The following is a 16,783-nucleotide window of genomic DNA, read 5'->3' as shown; positions in this document are numbered from 1 at the left end:
GGTTGTTTCCACGCTTTTACTTAAAGCAGAATATTAGATCCAGCCTTATGGAGCTTCTGTGCATTGTATTTGTTTTAATGCAGTTTGAAAGAACCCATGAACTGGTCAATGTGAGGTCAAAACTGGAGGAGCCAAGCTTCTTCAAAAATGTAATATCATTTGAAAGGCTAAAAAGGAGGACGTGTTAAAAGTGCTTGTAATTTACAGTTGCTATTGAGAATGCTGTGAAGCTCTGTGGTGCCCCAGGCAGAACCATCACTACTAAAACTTACGCAAAAGCTTACCTAAAAGTCATGCTTTGTCAACATGAGCTAGTAGTAAAGGTATAAAAGGAAACAGGAAAAGAAAGCTGGCTAGTTGTTTGGTTGTTTGGGGTTTTTTTCCCCCCGTGTGGCAGTATCTTTGCATAATTTTATGCTACACTAAAGAAATCATATAAATACCATGAAAATAGTGTATGTTTATAAAAAAGGTCTTTTAAAATGCTTGCAATGTGCTGTTGAAGTTACGTTGCAATAATTTTATAATGTACTGATTTCTGTAAATCATTTTATGAAACAGGAAAGCAGCAGCTTTTAAAACGTGCGTAAAATCAGGTAACAGAAATAGTGACTGCTGTTTGTGTGTTACACTGAGCGTGACTAAAGCTACAGCGTGCTGCTTTAATGCACTTTATCAGAAAACATCGTTCTAATCTTGTGTATGTATGGTACGGGTGGCATAAACCATCTTACATCCTTTTTCCTGATTTTTTAAAAACTTGGCAAATTTTAGTGACTTGCCTATATTGCCACTCTTGAGTCAGTTCATCACAAATGAAGCAAACTGTTTATCCAGGCAAGCAAACTTTTGTAGGTCAGACAAAATTACCATCTGCAGGTAAATGAAAAGTGTTAAGCAGAGAATGAGATCTTTCTCCAGGTTTAAGCTTTTATTTTGAAAAGCCTAAGGAGTAAAAGCATCTGCATCAGTCCCCCCAGTAAAGGCTTCTGTACTAAGCACTTTCTTGTGGTTCATGTTTTTTGTAGGCTGTCAGCTGATTGCAGGCACTGCACTGCATCTGATTACTTTGGAAATAATTACACAAATAAGATAAAAGACTTAACGAAATAAATTACAGGAGGAGATGCAATACTTTTTAAAATAAATTATTTATTAAAAAAAAAAAGTTATAAAATAAAGGTAGCTGTATTTTCCACAATATTTTGGTGCTGAAAGGTCTGACACATATTTTAACTTCTTCTGAAATGAAATAGTGAATCATTGTTTTATAGAGCTTTTCTTGGAAAGAAACTGAAGAACATATATGGTGAAAGTCATATGAAGGAAACTAATGTTTTTTTCCTGTACTGTACACTCGTTAGTAGTTACCATGAGATTTTGAGTCATTGGTAGCAGAAGAGTCATTGCTCCTTGACTGAACTTTGAATTTTAAGTGTCCTAACATAGATACATCTTTAGAATTTAAGCCTCATGACTTTTGAGCCTGTAATGTACTGTAGTTCAAGGGCTGCAAAAACAGGGATTGAAATACTTGTATAAACAGTTGAAGAGTGTGTCCTGGTTTCAGCTGGATTGGCAGTTCACCTGGACAGAGTGATATGTCTAATAACAAAATATTCCCTTTTTAAATTGTAAATCTCCATATAATCAGTCAGATAACCTGCGTACAGACCAAGATGTGAAGGAAAAAAAATGTCTTTGCGTCCTGCTTTTAAGATGCAAGGGTGGGAGGCAGGGAAAGGTACTAATTTACAGTTGTCTGTAGTTTAACAGGTCCTGGCAATTGTTTTGACCATAATCGTGGCAAAAGCAGCTGTATTGCTTACTCCCGTATACTGGTTCACTGGGGGCTTGGGAGGGGGCTAGGATGATGAACTGCGAGTTCTCCTTAGTCCTTAAGATTATTTTGGCCACTTTTTTAATTTACTATTGGGGGAAAAAAACCCAATCCTTAGATACGATTTTTATACTTTTAATGTTAAATGCTGTTTCAGGTAGCCTGTAAGTACATAGCATAAGTAATGCCTTGAAACAGACGTTTTCTGTTCCCTTCTGAATGTTTTTTAGCTTGGTTTCTATGGCAATGAAACCTATGCAGAGTGTCAGGCCTCTTCTTCCCCTGTCTCCAAAAATAACTTCTAAATTTACCAGCCAGTGTAAGCCAAAATTAAACTGGGAGGGGGAGGCTCAAAGGTAGTTGGATTCCTACTGGTTTCAAGCAAACTGGTGACTCCACAGAGGAGAATGAGTGCCCTGTGAAGACAAGGCAGAGTTGCTGCAAGACAAAATGATATAACCACTGCTGTTTACCCTGCTGGCATAGGCAAAATTTCCAGCTTGCTGGGGCAAGTTCTGCTGTAGCTGTGGGTTTATATTGTTTTGGTTTGGTTTTTACCCCAGTGGAGTCCCTGGAGGGGCGCTGCCTTGAGGAGAGACTAGGAGACTAGACACTTGAATGAGAGCTAACAAAAGCTGGTTTCTGTTCGTGGAACAACTTCTGTTTGTTATTCTAGCTGTAAACACTCAAGCTGCTTAATCCACTTCTTGTGATCTTTGTGATGGGGTATTCTGTAAGGAGTCTTACAATTTTTCTTTAAGTTGCTGCATTAGGATAACCTTGATGCCTTTCAGAATTTCCAAAAAGTCTGTATAGTAGAAGACAGGATAAATAGAAATGGTTGGTCTCTGAATATGAGTCCTACAAAATAAAGATCTTTTGAATGCACTAAAGGGCATAATGGGACTCTTTTGTATGGACCCCTTAGGATGGAATTTTTCTGTTTCCTAATTGCAGTTGCTGTAACAGTTGAATGACTTGTTAACTTGGTGTTTGAAGGCAAGAAGTCTCATGTGCACGTTCTTCTCCCATCCTCATGTTACCTCCTCCATTTGTAACTGTTATGAAATTACAGATAATTTGGAGAAAGGTATCTTTTAAGAAAGCATGTAGAATACACAAAATTAATTCCCTTGGTAATGTCAAAGTGGGTTTTTAGCATTAATATGCTCTTCGATCAATGAGCTGCTGTGGATCTCTGTGTGTCTTCAGGATAGTGACAGCACATACTATGGCTTGGTAGGGAAAAGAAGTTGCAGTGATTGAAGTGAAGGGCAAAAGGAGAAGAAGAATGGAGGTAACAAACAGAAATCCATTAACCTAGGCTTTACTTCTTCCTCTACTCATAGACCTGGTTGTTGTGGTGGGGTAGTCAGAACTACACACATCCTAAATGAGGGTGTGTGTACCAGCCGTTAGTGTAGAAGTATGCCAGAAGTGTTCTGTTTTTTGTCTCACTGCTAATCAAATGACAGTTTTATTTAAAAATGGTTTTATTTTAGCTACATCCATTGCAATACTAGATGTTTCTTGTGAATGACTGTACTTAATTTAGAACCATAACATTTATAGCTCTCAGGCTGTTTTTCTGACCTGCTCAACCTTTTTAGAATTGAATGTTTTGTCTTCTTACTTGCTTGCTTTATCCCTAAATATATTAGGTTATTTTGAAGTGGTTTTATTTTCTTTGGCCTTAACTACTCTAAATGGTTATACATATTTCTCAGGTTACTACTTCTGGATCACTGATTAGCCATTAAATGACCTGATTGCTCAGTACCAAAAACCCCTCAATAACCCCTATCAGTTCCATTGAAGGTGACTTCTCCTTAATAGTATGTGCTCATATGTGTATTGTGCCTTCTCCTTAATAATATGTGCTCATATGTGTATTATGCCTGTGTGTATATATATATACACACACACATATTTGTGTATCTATATATGTAGATTATATGTATAGATAAACCCTTTAATCTTTAAGCTATAGTTATTTGAATACAGTATTTGGAGGGACTCCTGAAAAACAGTGAACAATGCTTTAGCCAGTAACTTTAGCACTTTTCCTAATTTGTGTTAAAGGATTTTCAAACATGGGTTTCTCTAGGTTTGCTTTATTAACAACTCAGAGTTGGGCCGCCACAGCAGTGAATGGCAACCTTCCAAAAATTTCTCAGTCTTATATACCTTTTTACCACCTATTATCCCAGGCCAAAGTCTGTAATTTTCCAGTTGATCTCAGTTCCCATGTTGTTATCATTCATCATCTTACCTCATCAGTTCTCGTGTCCCAGTTCTTCTGAAGTTAGTGGTCATAGGCAGAAGGTCTCCGGTCACCACAATCACTTACCTTCTTACACATCAAAGATCACCTTTGAATTTCTGAAAATGACTCAGTCTATTCTATTAATCTATCTTGCTCTAAAGTTAATCACTTACTCCTGTGTCTTAGGTCTCAGATGTATGATCCTTCTTCTTTTGATTCAGCTTGACTGGGTTTTAAGCCAGCCATGGTGAGGGCTACACATGGGACAAATAGGCAGCTTGTGCATATTGTTTTATAAGCACCTGCATTCTACTGATCACATCTAAAGCAATCTCTAATCATTAGTTATATGTCTGATATGAACAGTCTTAGAAACAATGAGGCTTAAGGCCTAGTTCCCTTTACAATTGACACATTTAAAGAGAAGAGTGTGGTAGAAGCCATATGAAAATTGCATGGAGTTATTCTGTTCCACTAACTTCTTTGAAACATTTTCTGTTTTCCCTTGAACCATCTTTTCAATTTACCTGCCTACCATTGAAATGTCTTCCATGTTTGTAATTCGTGCTGTAATCCTTAGGTTTTCATTAGAAAGAAAGGCGTGCAATTTTTGACCTGCAGAAGTTGTACGTGAGCCAGCAGCGTGCCCTTGCCACAAAGGTGGCTAATGGTATCTTGGGCTGGACTAGGCAAAGCGTTGCCGTGAGGTCAAAGGAGGTGACCCTTTCCCTCTGGTCGGCACTGGTGAGGCCACAGTGCTTTGACCAGGTCTGGGCTCCCCAGTGTGAGAGAGACGTGGGCATACTGGGGAGAGTCCAGCAAAGGGCCACCAAGGTGATGAAGGGCCTGGAGCATCTCTCCTAGGAGGACAGGCTGAGAGAGCTGGGACTGTTCAGCCTGGAGAAGAGGAGGCTCGGGGGGATCTCGTCAGTGTATGTTAATACCTGAAGGATATTTATATACAAAGAGGACAGAGCCAGGCTCTCTTCAGTGGTGCCCAGTGACAGGATCAGAGGCAGGAGGCACAAACTGAAACACAGCAAGTTCCCAGATTCCCTCAGGAAATGCTTTCTTTTTTTTTAATTTATTTTTTATAATGTGAGTGTGACTGAGCACTGGAACAGGTTGCTCAGGGAGGTCGTGGAGTCTCTATCCGTTGGAGGTCCTCAAAAGCCGTCTGGACGTGGTCCTGGGCAACTGGCTGTACATGGTCCTGCTTGAGCAGGGGGGTTGGACCAGATGGCCTCCAGAGGTCCCTTCCAACCTCAACCATTCTGTGAACTGTAATATATTCTGGACACAAAGCAATTTTGGTGTGAATGTTACACTACTTAACAAGGAATTTAGCGTTCTTTCTTCTTGGAACGTGCTTTTTTCAATAATCTGATTGTAATTTGCCTGCTATGAAATTAATTTAGTATTCTTAATATTTTTGTTATTGAAATTAAAATAATGATTTTCTCTAGGGTGTTTGCAGAAACTACCAATTTGAAGTTACAGAATTCTTTTTTTCAGATATATTCAATTTACTAATCTTATTATCTGGGTTTTTAATGTGGTGCTTCAGTAGTTGCCTTCTAGGCATCTTGTAGTTTACACTAGTGGGAACTAGCACTTTTTTTGTTTAACGCTAGTACACTTTCCTCTTAAAGTTTGATTCATATTCTAAACACTATATAGTTAGCTAAAATAGTAAAAAATACTTTCTCTTTAGCTAAAATAATAAAAAATACTTTCTCTAAGAAAAGATATTAGTTGGTGGATCCAAATTCCATGGTTTTAATCAACATTCTTGCTTATCCAAATTCTTATTTCTCTATAAGCTTAACTGGACGTGTTAACTGCATTTTAAAAAAACTAAACAACCAAACAAACTGGCAGCTTAAAGTTTTATAGGGGAAGGATTCTTTCCAGACTGTAAAGAAAAGCAGAATGTTTTGAAAAGTCTTAGAATTTGAGTGGGCAAGCTCTCTGACAAGATGCAAGAGTATAGGAATCCTAGTTACAGAAGCAGAAATGTGTCATATTTTTTTGTTTCTTCTAGATTAATACAATAAAAGATAGTGTTGCTCATCTGTTGTATTTAAAAATGGGTTAATACATTTTATGAATTTATTTAAGAAAAAATGTAATAGTGTGAAAATATTCATATAATATAAAGTATTTTATAGTCATCATTTTCCCATATAGTAAACATTAAAACCCCCAAATTTTTAAGACTCTCTGAACATCAGTGATGAAAAGAAATCAATTTCGGGGTTGGGGGAATTAAAAAAAAAAAAAGGGCAGTTAAGATTATCTTTAGCTGTTTGCTTAAAAGGTTTTAACTGGACTACTGAAAGTAGTCATGTGCTGTTTTGTAAATACTTTTTGTTTTGTTGAAGATGGTTCTGCAAGTCCTAGGCTGTCATGGAAGGCGTTCCCTGAACCCGTCTGAAATCTGTGTGTTTTTCTTCTAAGCTTCACAATGAGGATGACCCCCCAGAGTCTTCAGGAGCTGAGCAGCCTTCCACATCTGCAGAGACGGAGCAGACTCCCCAGACGGCAGCCTTGTCTGAAGCAGACACTTCCCCTCCACCTTACTGTAGCATAGCTGTAGAAGCAGCTGCGACCTCAGGTATTTTTCTTGCATAACCGCTTGTCAGGGAGGAGTGTGTATGAATCAGCACTTGGTTCAAAGTGGTACGATGCTGCAGTATGGTTTTTTCTTCTTCTTTTTCCTATGCACATAATTGCAGTAAAAAGCTATGCTTTCATGCACAGCCTTTTGTCTGGTTTGTTCAGAAGAAGCAGGCTTCTAAATTACACCTATTGTTCCAAATTACTAGACTAAATGGATGTTCATTAATTAGTGTAATAGGTTTTATTTAAGTCTGCTCATAGTTCTGTTCCACATTTAATCTACATCTTTGAGTAGTGCTCCATTATTAGACCTCATTAGCAATTTCTTCTTTCTAGGAAAAAAAACAACAACAACAAAAAAAAAACAACCCCAAAAACAACCAAAACCCCCCACCAAAACAAAAACCCCAGAAAAAACAAAGCACTGATTTGTCAAAACTCAGATTTCTTAAGTGTGTGCCATCGTTTGGTGAAAATATTGCCATGAAAACATTCATTTTGCTTTAAAGGCTCTTGATAAAAATTCTTGTGGAAAATGAGTAACGGGTATTTTTCTGCTTTTATTCACTGCTCCCTTTCTCGTGTGGTTGTGACTTTTCTTTGGGGTATGGGAGACTTAGCAGCAGGCAACATTGAAGTCCCTGTTTAAGCAAAGTTGCTTGGATTTGCATCTCCCATGTGCCAAATAAATATTTTAAAATGAACCTCCAACCTAATTTTATTAAGTTGATTAAAGGAGCAATTTCCTGTCCCTGTTCTGTGAGACAGTGATTGCAAGTATAACACATAGCAATGCAGAATTATCGCTATATATAACATCTTTGTGTTGGTGTGCTGACAAATCTTTTTACCATGTGACCTGTGTAGACAAGTCTTTACCATGTAAGCAATCTTGTTACAAACTACTGCTGGCTGTAGGAGGAAGCTCAAGGTGTATTTTAAATAGTTTTTATTCAGTTTGTTAATAATTCCATTCTATATGATGATGTTCTACTATTTCAATATATAAGAATGAAGTCTCTGGTCCATTTTGGTAGAAGGAACATTTTTAAAAGAATGTAGTGAAACTGAAATCTTGGAAGAACTGATTTTCATAGAACAACTGGAGTTAGCAACGAGGCCATGCTAATGAACGTACAGCATGGTTATTACTGGACTTAAGTAACTAATTGATCTTGATAATGAAAAGCTTTTTTTTTTTTTTTTTTTTTTAGGATGTTTCTGTGCACGTCATTTGTATGTTTTGATAAAAAGCCTTTGGTTGGAATGCCTGGGGATGTAACTCAGCAAATATGATTTTTGTTCATAAATTTGTTGGCTCTTTGCAGCATCTAAGTTAAGGTTTCTGCCTTGAGTAGCAACTAAAAGCATCATCAAGCTGTTCGATATTTTGTTTTATAAAAGTAAACTTTTTTTAAAACTTACAAGAACTTGAAATACAAATATCATCAATTTCAGCCTCTGTTGAAAAAATATACTTTAAAGTTCAATAGTTATGTGCATGTAAAATTTAATATTGTTGACATCTTTCTGGCTTAAAAATGCATAACCTCTTTATTTTGAACAGAAACACACAATGAATTTTATCCTGTACCACCTCCATACAGTGTAGCTACCTCTCTTCCTACTTACGATGAAGCAGAGAAGGCCAAAGCTGCAGCCATGGCAGCTGCTGCAGCAGAAGTTGCCCAACGAGTAAGTGATACAGTTCTGCTTTATTTCAATTTTGTGAAAGCTAATTTTGTTAGGCTAATCAATTATTTATAATAATTGGGCCCATATTATGGCCCATTTATTAAAATAATGGTGGGCTGGTGATTTAAATATTTTGGATGCTTCAGTTTTGTATAGATAGTGTTAGCTGTGAAGTACTATGAAAAATGTATCATATTCACTTTTTTCTGAGGCATAGCTGCTGTCTAAACAGCTTCAAAAGCCAAATTTTGCCCTGTTTTAATAGTTTATCCAGTAATTTGTCATCTTTTAATTAGGTATCCACTTCTAATGTTACTTTGTAGAGTTACTCCTGATATTTAATGTTTCAGATAGTTGAAAAAAAACCAACCAAAAAACCAACTCAAAAAAACCAAAGTACGCCTTTAGAGAGGAAGGATAATTCCAACAGTCTGGAAGGAGCAAAACCCCAAATAATGTAGATCTGTTTTAAAAGGAAAGGTCCCTGTGGTTTGCTCCATGAAAACTTTAATGCTGAAGTTCAAAGACATGTTCCAAGTACTTAAACAAAAAACCCCCCACACCATGAATTGTGGTAAACAATTAAGTAATAGGTATATATTCAGTGTTTATAGTTTTGTAAAAATTAACATTATAAAGAATAGTCTTCAAAATAGAAAACTGATATCTGCAATTAGTGTTAAATGTTAGTTTTGCAAGCAAAGTTCTTCCTTTATTTCTGCCAAATTTTGGAACGTGGAAATTGTGCTGTTTCGTAGTATTGACTGTAATATACTATAACCAAATTAGGCTTCCAGTGCTGTCACTAAAAATCTCTACCTTGAGATCCAATGTGATTGCATTTTACTGACTGCAGTGTGCTTGTGACTGGAAGAAAAATTCTCACCCAGTGGGAGGCTGTTCCTTCCTTAACTGCTGTGCAGTAATCACAGTGCACAATGCTCACTTTAAGGTATGCACAGCTGAAGTTAAAGTGGATTTGTGTAACATCACCAGTGAAGGTGTTATACAAATCTGTTTTACTAAAATGCAGCAGGGAACCAGGAACATTTGCATGGTCACCTGCCAAGTTTCTGCTATGCAGTGATGACATCCAGTTGTAACCTTTTAACTGCTTTAACAGGAGCATGGATTCTATGTAGTCTGTCCTTACTGCTTGTCATATAAGTAAAAATTTTCCTGAAATACTGGTCTGAATTAAACCCTCAATCTGAAATTATGAGCCTTTAAACTTACTTGAAACATTAGCAACCCAAACCTTAACTCTTAGGGTACCGTTACCAGTCCTGTGACACTTCAGACAGGAAGTGTGCAACTCTTTGCCTTGTTGCTTTTAACTTCATATGTGTAGAACCCTATGGGGTGAAAGTTTCAGACATAAAAGCAATCTTTCTTGACCTGAATTTCACAGGGAAAACCTCAGGCTAGGGTTCAGCCAATTTCAAGAATAAAGCTAAGCAAAAAAAAAATAAAAAAAAAAAATCAGTGTTTTGCCTTGTCATTTTAAGCTTTTTTTACTTTGAAGAACTCTTTCTCACATGTTCAGGTCACTGTGTCAGAAACATCTTTTGCCCTTCCCCAGAAAATCTGCCTGGTTTTGGCAAAATGACAAGTTTTTGAAAAATTGATTTCCAGTTGATACACACAGCTTCAAATTTCGTAAATGTGTGGTGATTGTCTTGCATGGACAAGTTCAGACTGCTCATAGCTCTGAAGGGGATGGGACTGCAGGTGTGCTGTTGCCAGAGAACATTCTCAAATATTCTGTATCAGAGTAGGATTACAGGACTAGAAGTAGATACACGTTACGACTGCTCTTGACTGCTTTTGGTGAAAACACTGGAACTGAGAGAGAGGAATTTCTGGTGTGCCCTGAAGTAGTTTTATTTTTCTTGGCCTTCAGTTAGAAGGGAAGAGGAAAGCCACTCGATTCAACTGCAAGGGTATCAGTGGTAGGTGGAGGAAAGAAGGACAGTGAATCTGAGCCTCTCAAGCTTATGTGTTGTAGGAGGAGAAGTCTGGTTTTGGTTGGGCAAGAAGTAGCTGGTTCAAAGTGAACATAAGCAGAGATCAGAGAGGTCTAAAGTCAAAATGAGAAAAGGCAAGGGTGAATGGAGAGCAGTGGTATGGAGGGAATACAGAGAGATTTAAATGAGAAACAGGAGGGAGAAGGATGAACTGGGATTGGTGGAGAAAACTCAAGTGGGACAACATGTGATTACTGCAAGAGGAGCTGAAGCTGGTATGTGAGAAAAGAGGAGTAGGGTGGGAGAAGAAATCCGGAGTTAAGAGGTAGGAGTAGTAGGATATGGTGACAAAGTGAGAAATAAACTTTTACGTAGTCTATTTTCCAAAACATGCAGTAGAACATGACATTCAAGAGCTAGGTGCTGACACCACAAGAATTTCACTTAGGAAAATTCAGTAGGAACACACCATCATTCCCCCAAAGCAGAGATTGGCTAAAAAGTTGTAGACTTATGGCAGTATTAAGTTAGTATCAGAAGTCTACTCAGGGTACCTAAAATCCACAGTCCTGTTGACTACTAAAGATCTCAAGTTTGACAGAATTTCTGCTCAGTTTGCTTCTGTGTTTTTTTGATGGTTTTCTTTTTTTTTTTTTTTTTTTTTTTTTTTTAAGCATATGCATGCACACACACAAGCTGTATTAAAGAAGCAGTGTTATGGTTGCAAAGTTGACATTTGGGGAAAAAGTAAGAAATGATGAAGTTGAGTTACAGTTTTGTACATGATATTAAAATTATGTGCCAATACAGTTTTAATGAATGCCATTTTAATTACCTTACCATGTGATACTGCTACAAAATCCCTGCCTTATTTAATACCTCTGATGGACTTACACTGGGGTGGACTAAGACTGTGTAATAAGACTGTCTTAATTTGGCAGATGACTGGAATAAGGAAAAAAAGGTTATGTTATGGTTAGAGTGGTGGTTTGCCATCTTGAGGGGAAGGATTTTGATCCTTAGCTCTGAATACCTGTGGAAGAACAGATAAGTCCTTAAACTTTGCATTACTGTTATGTAGTTAATTGTTTTCTCACTTTCACTGTCTTGGAGATCACAAGCAGTGACAGCTGTAGGCAGCATCTGACTTTTATGTTACACACTTCGCAAAACATACACAAACAATATAACATTTTTTCAGTTTTTATTTCAGCCTTATGAAACTAGTGCTCTTACGAATGTGAACTCTGTTATGATCTGTGCCTCTAGTTTCTTCCTTGTAAAATGAGGATTTATTGCCTCTTCATTACAATAATGTGAACAGTTTGAAAAAGCTAGATGTCCTTATGTTGCCTTGAGTGATACATGAAGTTAATAATTGTTTCATGGTATAGTCCAAAGTATGCAGTAAAGAAGGCTACAAACCTACTCATTGAGCAAAAGAGAGGGAAATGGTATAAAACGGCAGCACACTTTAAATAAACAGCTTTCATATTTTTTCCCCTGAATCATATAGGCATCTTACAAAAAAAAACCATTAGTGTGATCATAGTAAAGACTTCATCATAGACCCTGCATCCGCAGATTGTATGAACAATCTAAACTTAACATTTACTGAAACTTTCAGTACTTGTTTTTGTAGTCCTTTGTGTAGCTTGTCTTACAAGAATACATTGTGCATAACCATTTATTTCTTTCAAATGCTCCCCGATAGCTCAATGTGTCAAAGAAATGGTAGCAGCCCTATGTTGTCAGTAGTGATAGCATTAGTTATCCTGGCTTTTGATGTTTTCCTTTTCAAATTCTCAAGGTCAGTTTTGAAAGGTTAATTTAAATGGACAAAAATATTGCTAACAGTTAAATGACTTGTATGTTGCAATGAATGGCTTTTACTTAATGCTTTTCAGTTGCATTTGTCTTATGTTTTTCTGTTTTTACATGCTTAGCACGCCCAGTTTAGGGAGTCTAGGAGTCTGTTTGATGAAATATTCCTCAGTCGTCCAGAGGTATGGTATAGTTCTCTCTAGTTTAGACTTTAACTATGAATTTTCCTGCTGGCAAACAAGTGCTTCTGGGGTTCATTGTGCATTTTTCCCCCCACCATTAACTTCTACGTATTGTTTTGTATGCTGAAGGTATTATTTATGGGGTTTATTAAGTAATTTGACCCTTTCCTCAGAAGTTTTTCTCTGTAAATCCACTGCATTGAGAACAGTTGTATCAGTTTAGTTATCCAAGAGGTTCCTGAAAACTCTGGTTGTTTACTTGATTAAAGGTGGCTGTCTCGCTACATGCCATGCTAGGTTTCAATTTGAAAGAAGTTAAAAAGCATTGGGGGGGGGGGGGAACAGTCCTCTTTGCAGAATACTACAGAGCACTGTCGTTTCAGAGGAGTTAATAGACTCAACTTCACTAGGTGCTATATACCATTTGATGTTCTTTTGCTTAGAGAAATTACTCTGTGACTTGCCATTTATGTTGATAATATGTTTTGCTGTTTAGATGTTTCTCTGGTCATAGGAACAGTAAGTTTTCTGTTTATGCAGATCTCAGCATATTTAGCAAACAAGAAATATTGTCCATGATACTTAACATGACTAAATTTGTCAAAGATCAGTGTGAGATACTGAAACAGTATTATATATTTTATGGATTTGTGTGGGTTGTTATATGACAGTCTTATTAAAAAGTCCCTTTTCATTCCTCAATGAATGGTGGCAAACAATTATACTTTGAAGAAAGGCTGGGGCAGTTGACACCAACTAGATCAAATGAGAGCACTGAAGGACAGCCAATATCAGTGGGGCTTGAGCAGTAGCAAATTAGTGTCTTCCATCTGCAGGACTGATCATAAAGCCACACAATACTAAATGATGTAGATGTAGGCTGAACATGATTTAAGCACAGGAAACTATTTCATTTCTTAAACATTCTGATGGTTTTCATATGCCAGTTTTTGGAGACAGTAAATAGAACTTGGTTTAACATGATTCCCTTTTGACTTTCAGTATGATAAATTACAACTTGTTCACGGTTATTGCAACAGTGCCTACTTGCAAATGTCTGCTCTCATGTCCCTGGGTTGTATATTGACCTGTGTTTCTCATGTGTAAGCCTTAGAGAAGCCTGTGCATATAGAGAAATCTGCTAAACTTGTTATTTTAGTTGAGCAAAATTTTCTTTCTCTGAAGCAACATTTTACATAGAGAGTAATTCAGTAATTGGTTTGGAAATGCTAGTATGAAGTACAGGAGTCAGCAGGCAGTTTAAAAAAAAGTCCAAAAATTATTTTCTATGAGGTTTTATAGACCTTCTGAAATTAAAATTGAAAATGTTTTTTGTTGTCCTGATTTGAAAAGGGAACTTTTGTGGCATACTTTTCAGAGAGAAGCACATTTAAATGTAGCTCTGTTAAATGCATTCTTGGCCCTTCCTTCCCTCCCCCCATCAGTCTTGCAGCTACAGCAAGTTGAGCTAAATCAACTAATGCTTTCATAGTCACCTAAGATGACTGTTTAGGGACACCTGAAATTATGTAGAGGTGAATCATAGCCCCTTAAGATGGTGGTTCAGCTAGCTTTTTGTGCATTCCTTAGTATTGTCTATGTGCATAGCAGTGTTTTTAAAGTAATTTATCTGATACAGAGTCCTGGTTAATTAATCTGAAATGAAATAGCACAACTGGAATTTCGTGGCCATGTTATGAAGAGTAATGCTGACTGCCTTGAGTTGGTACAGTTTGTTCTAGCACATTTTTAACCATAATCACTATACCCTGGTGAATTATTTTGCTGTGTTGACAAAGGTGAACATGGCAGTCACATGACAGAGCTTTAGATCACTATGATTATTTAATGCCCTTTTAGTTGTGAACTTACACAAAATAACATTGGTACAGCAACTGAATAGTATGTTAAAATCAGAAGCACATTATTTCATAGTAAGTGTTTGCTGTGGGTGAAACAGCTAAGTAAATCGCAGTTGAACTAATCTCCCTTCATTTCTTTTTTTTTTTAAATAGGTCATTTCTTTTCTCAATTCTAATACATTGTTATTAATTAGAGAAAAAATCAGGAAAGAACGTTATTCATGTCTAGACCATGTTACTGCCGCTACTGGCAGCATTATGTAGCTTGTATCATCCTGCATTGTTTTGATATTATTCCTTTAAGTATAAAAAAGGTATGTTTTACTGGTTTTACAGTTTTCATCAGGCTCTCTTTAGTAAGTGTTGTCATCATGAAAACTTCTATGTTTCCCAGTCTACAGTTGCAGAAATATTGTACTTGTGCACAGAACTGCGCACGTAAGGTCTGCCAAGTTCTGCTGAAATCAAGTTCCGAGAAACAAACCAAACTCATCCTTTCAGTATCTTAAGATCTAGTATTTTGACGCGATGGGAGAAATCTTTGGATTGTTTTGACTGACATTTCTGTTTACTTTCGTTTTACTTAAAGAACTGTGCTTTTCGAGTTCAGAAGACTTTTAAACACTCTTAATGTGCTCGCGCCCTCTAGTGTCCCGAGAGGTTTTCTGGATTTGCATATGTCTTTCTGGAGGTTATAGCATAGTCTAATTGGTTAGTGCAGTGCTGCTGCTTCAGCAATTTATTTTAAGATACTAACCTTATTCTAAAACTTTATTCTGTATTTTGGGAAGCATTAAAAGACTATTCTGGCAGGAAAAAAATGGAACATACTATGTAACGATTTTTCCAAAAAAATTTTAATAGCTTGCCTGCGTATCAAGATAGTTATAGTAAGAAAAGAGATTTCCGCTGGTTTTGATTGTCACAGTACTCATCTGAAATAGTTTCTAGCTTCATTTAAGATGAATAGGCAGTACGTACATATCTTCTACAGAAACTTTTCAGTTAAATTTGGGTTCTGTCATTATAAGCAACAAATAAGACTTCTTTTACAGATATGAATTATTTTTCTTTTAAACTTCCTTGATGTGGATGTGTTACAGAAATGTCAATTTTCTTCTAGCTTTAGAAACATAATCAATACTTTAATCCTACAGACAGTAATTCTAAAATAAACTTTTCACTAAATTATCACTAACCTGTAAATCCAGGAAGAAGAGTATCCACCACGGGATGATTTCAGTGATGCAGATCAGCTTAGAGTGGGCAATGATGGCATCTTCATGTTGGCATTTTTCAGTAAGTTATCTTGTATCCCAGACCTACTGAGGTATATCTTAATTGTACCTTTTTTGTATGGAATATAAAAGATAGCTGTGATAAACTGCATTAATGTACTGTAATGACTGGATTTGTTTACCTGTACACAGATACAAACACTTCCTGCTCTGGATGTAGCAAATATGTTGCACTTTTTTTTTTTCCTGTGGTATCTGTCACTAATAAGGAGGCAAAGCAAAATCATAGTGTTTTGAGGCATAGCAAGGCTGCACTGTTAGCTATGAATTGGGAAATTCTGTCAGTTCCTAGTTGGACTAACAACTTGAATTAAAGGCCAGATCACAGAAGTCTGGCAAGCAATTTTTCAGTAGAAAAAATTGCAAGAGAGATGACGTGCCATATAGAAGTTGCTGATGTTAGCGTAATGAATTAAATAGCTGTGGGTGGATTTTTGCAACAAATCCAACCATGCTCATTTTCAAGTTGAACTAGCATATAAAAATGTACTGTCTTCAGGTAATGTCTGATTGCAGCCAGCGCTACTATAGCACTTCTTCAGGTACTGTGTGTGTGCACTGTGGATGTCTTGTAACTCATGTACTGCATTGAGCAAAATTAGATTTAGCCACTATAAGTTACTTCCAGAAAGAAGCTGCTCCTGTTTTTCCAATTGCATATTTCTTTCTAATTTCTGCGAATATTTTCTCTTTCTGAAATAAATGTGTTTGGCAACCTGGCTGGAAGCTTGGTGTTGGGGATGTAGCTGTTCTTTTTAGCGTTATCAGGATGAAAGCTGATTGATTATCCCCTGAAATCTCCTTTATGTCTTTCAATCTAGATCTCATCTTAGTTCTTGTTTCTTTGATGTCTTTCACAGTCTCTTTGTTTAACTCTTACGGATGCAAGTTACAGAACTTTCACAGAAGTTTTTTTCATGTTGGTGTACAATGTATTAGGACAATGTGGCGTTTGCATCTTGGGATAAAAACATATGTGTCTACCTCGCATAGCAAGTATATAAATACATATATAGGGTAACAAAGTGAGTTTTGTAGTCTGACCTCTTTCTGTAGTTGGACCATAGAAAGAGTATATATTCTTGGGGGAAAAGGGGTGTATGGCTTCATTTTTCCTTTTCCTTTTTTCCCATTCCCTGTGTGCTACAACTTTTTGTATTTAACTTATTTAGGTTCTGTATTGTGTGAACTTGTTCTTGCTTTTAAATCCTGGTTCAGACCTTCATT

At 36.8% G+C, this 16,783-nt stretch overlaps 1 protein-coding gene across 1 annotated transcript in view; it reads left to right on the top strand.

The window, feature by feature from the left end:
• Positions 1-16,783, top strand: part of NDFIP2 (Nedd4 family interacting protein 2) — a 50,506-nt gene that overhangs the window by 13,240 nt on the left and 20,483 nt on the right. The window contains exons 2-4 of the mRNA XM_075045981.1: positions 6,567-6,723; positions 8,296-8,423; positions 15,470-15,557. Coding sequence (XP_074902082.1) covers positions 6,567-6,723; positions 8,296-8,423; positions 15,470-15,557 — 373 coding nt within the window. The remainder of the gene's footprint in view (positions 1-6,566; positions 6,724-8,295; positions 8,424-15,469; positions 15,558-16,783) is intronic.

Source organism: Buteo buteo, chromosome 14 (genome assembly GCF_964188355.1).
Source record: "Buteo buteo chromosome 14, bButBut1.hap1.1, whole genome shotgun sequence".
Taxonomy (NCBI): Eukaryota; Metazoa; Chordata; class Aves; order Accipitriformes; family Accipitridae; genus Buteo; species Buteo buteo.
The sequence above is the reverse complement of the archived record's forward strand: the minus strand, read 5'-3'. Positions and strand labels throughout refer to the sequence as shown.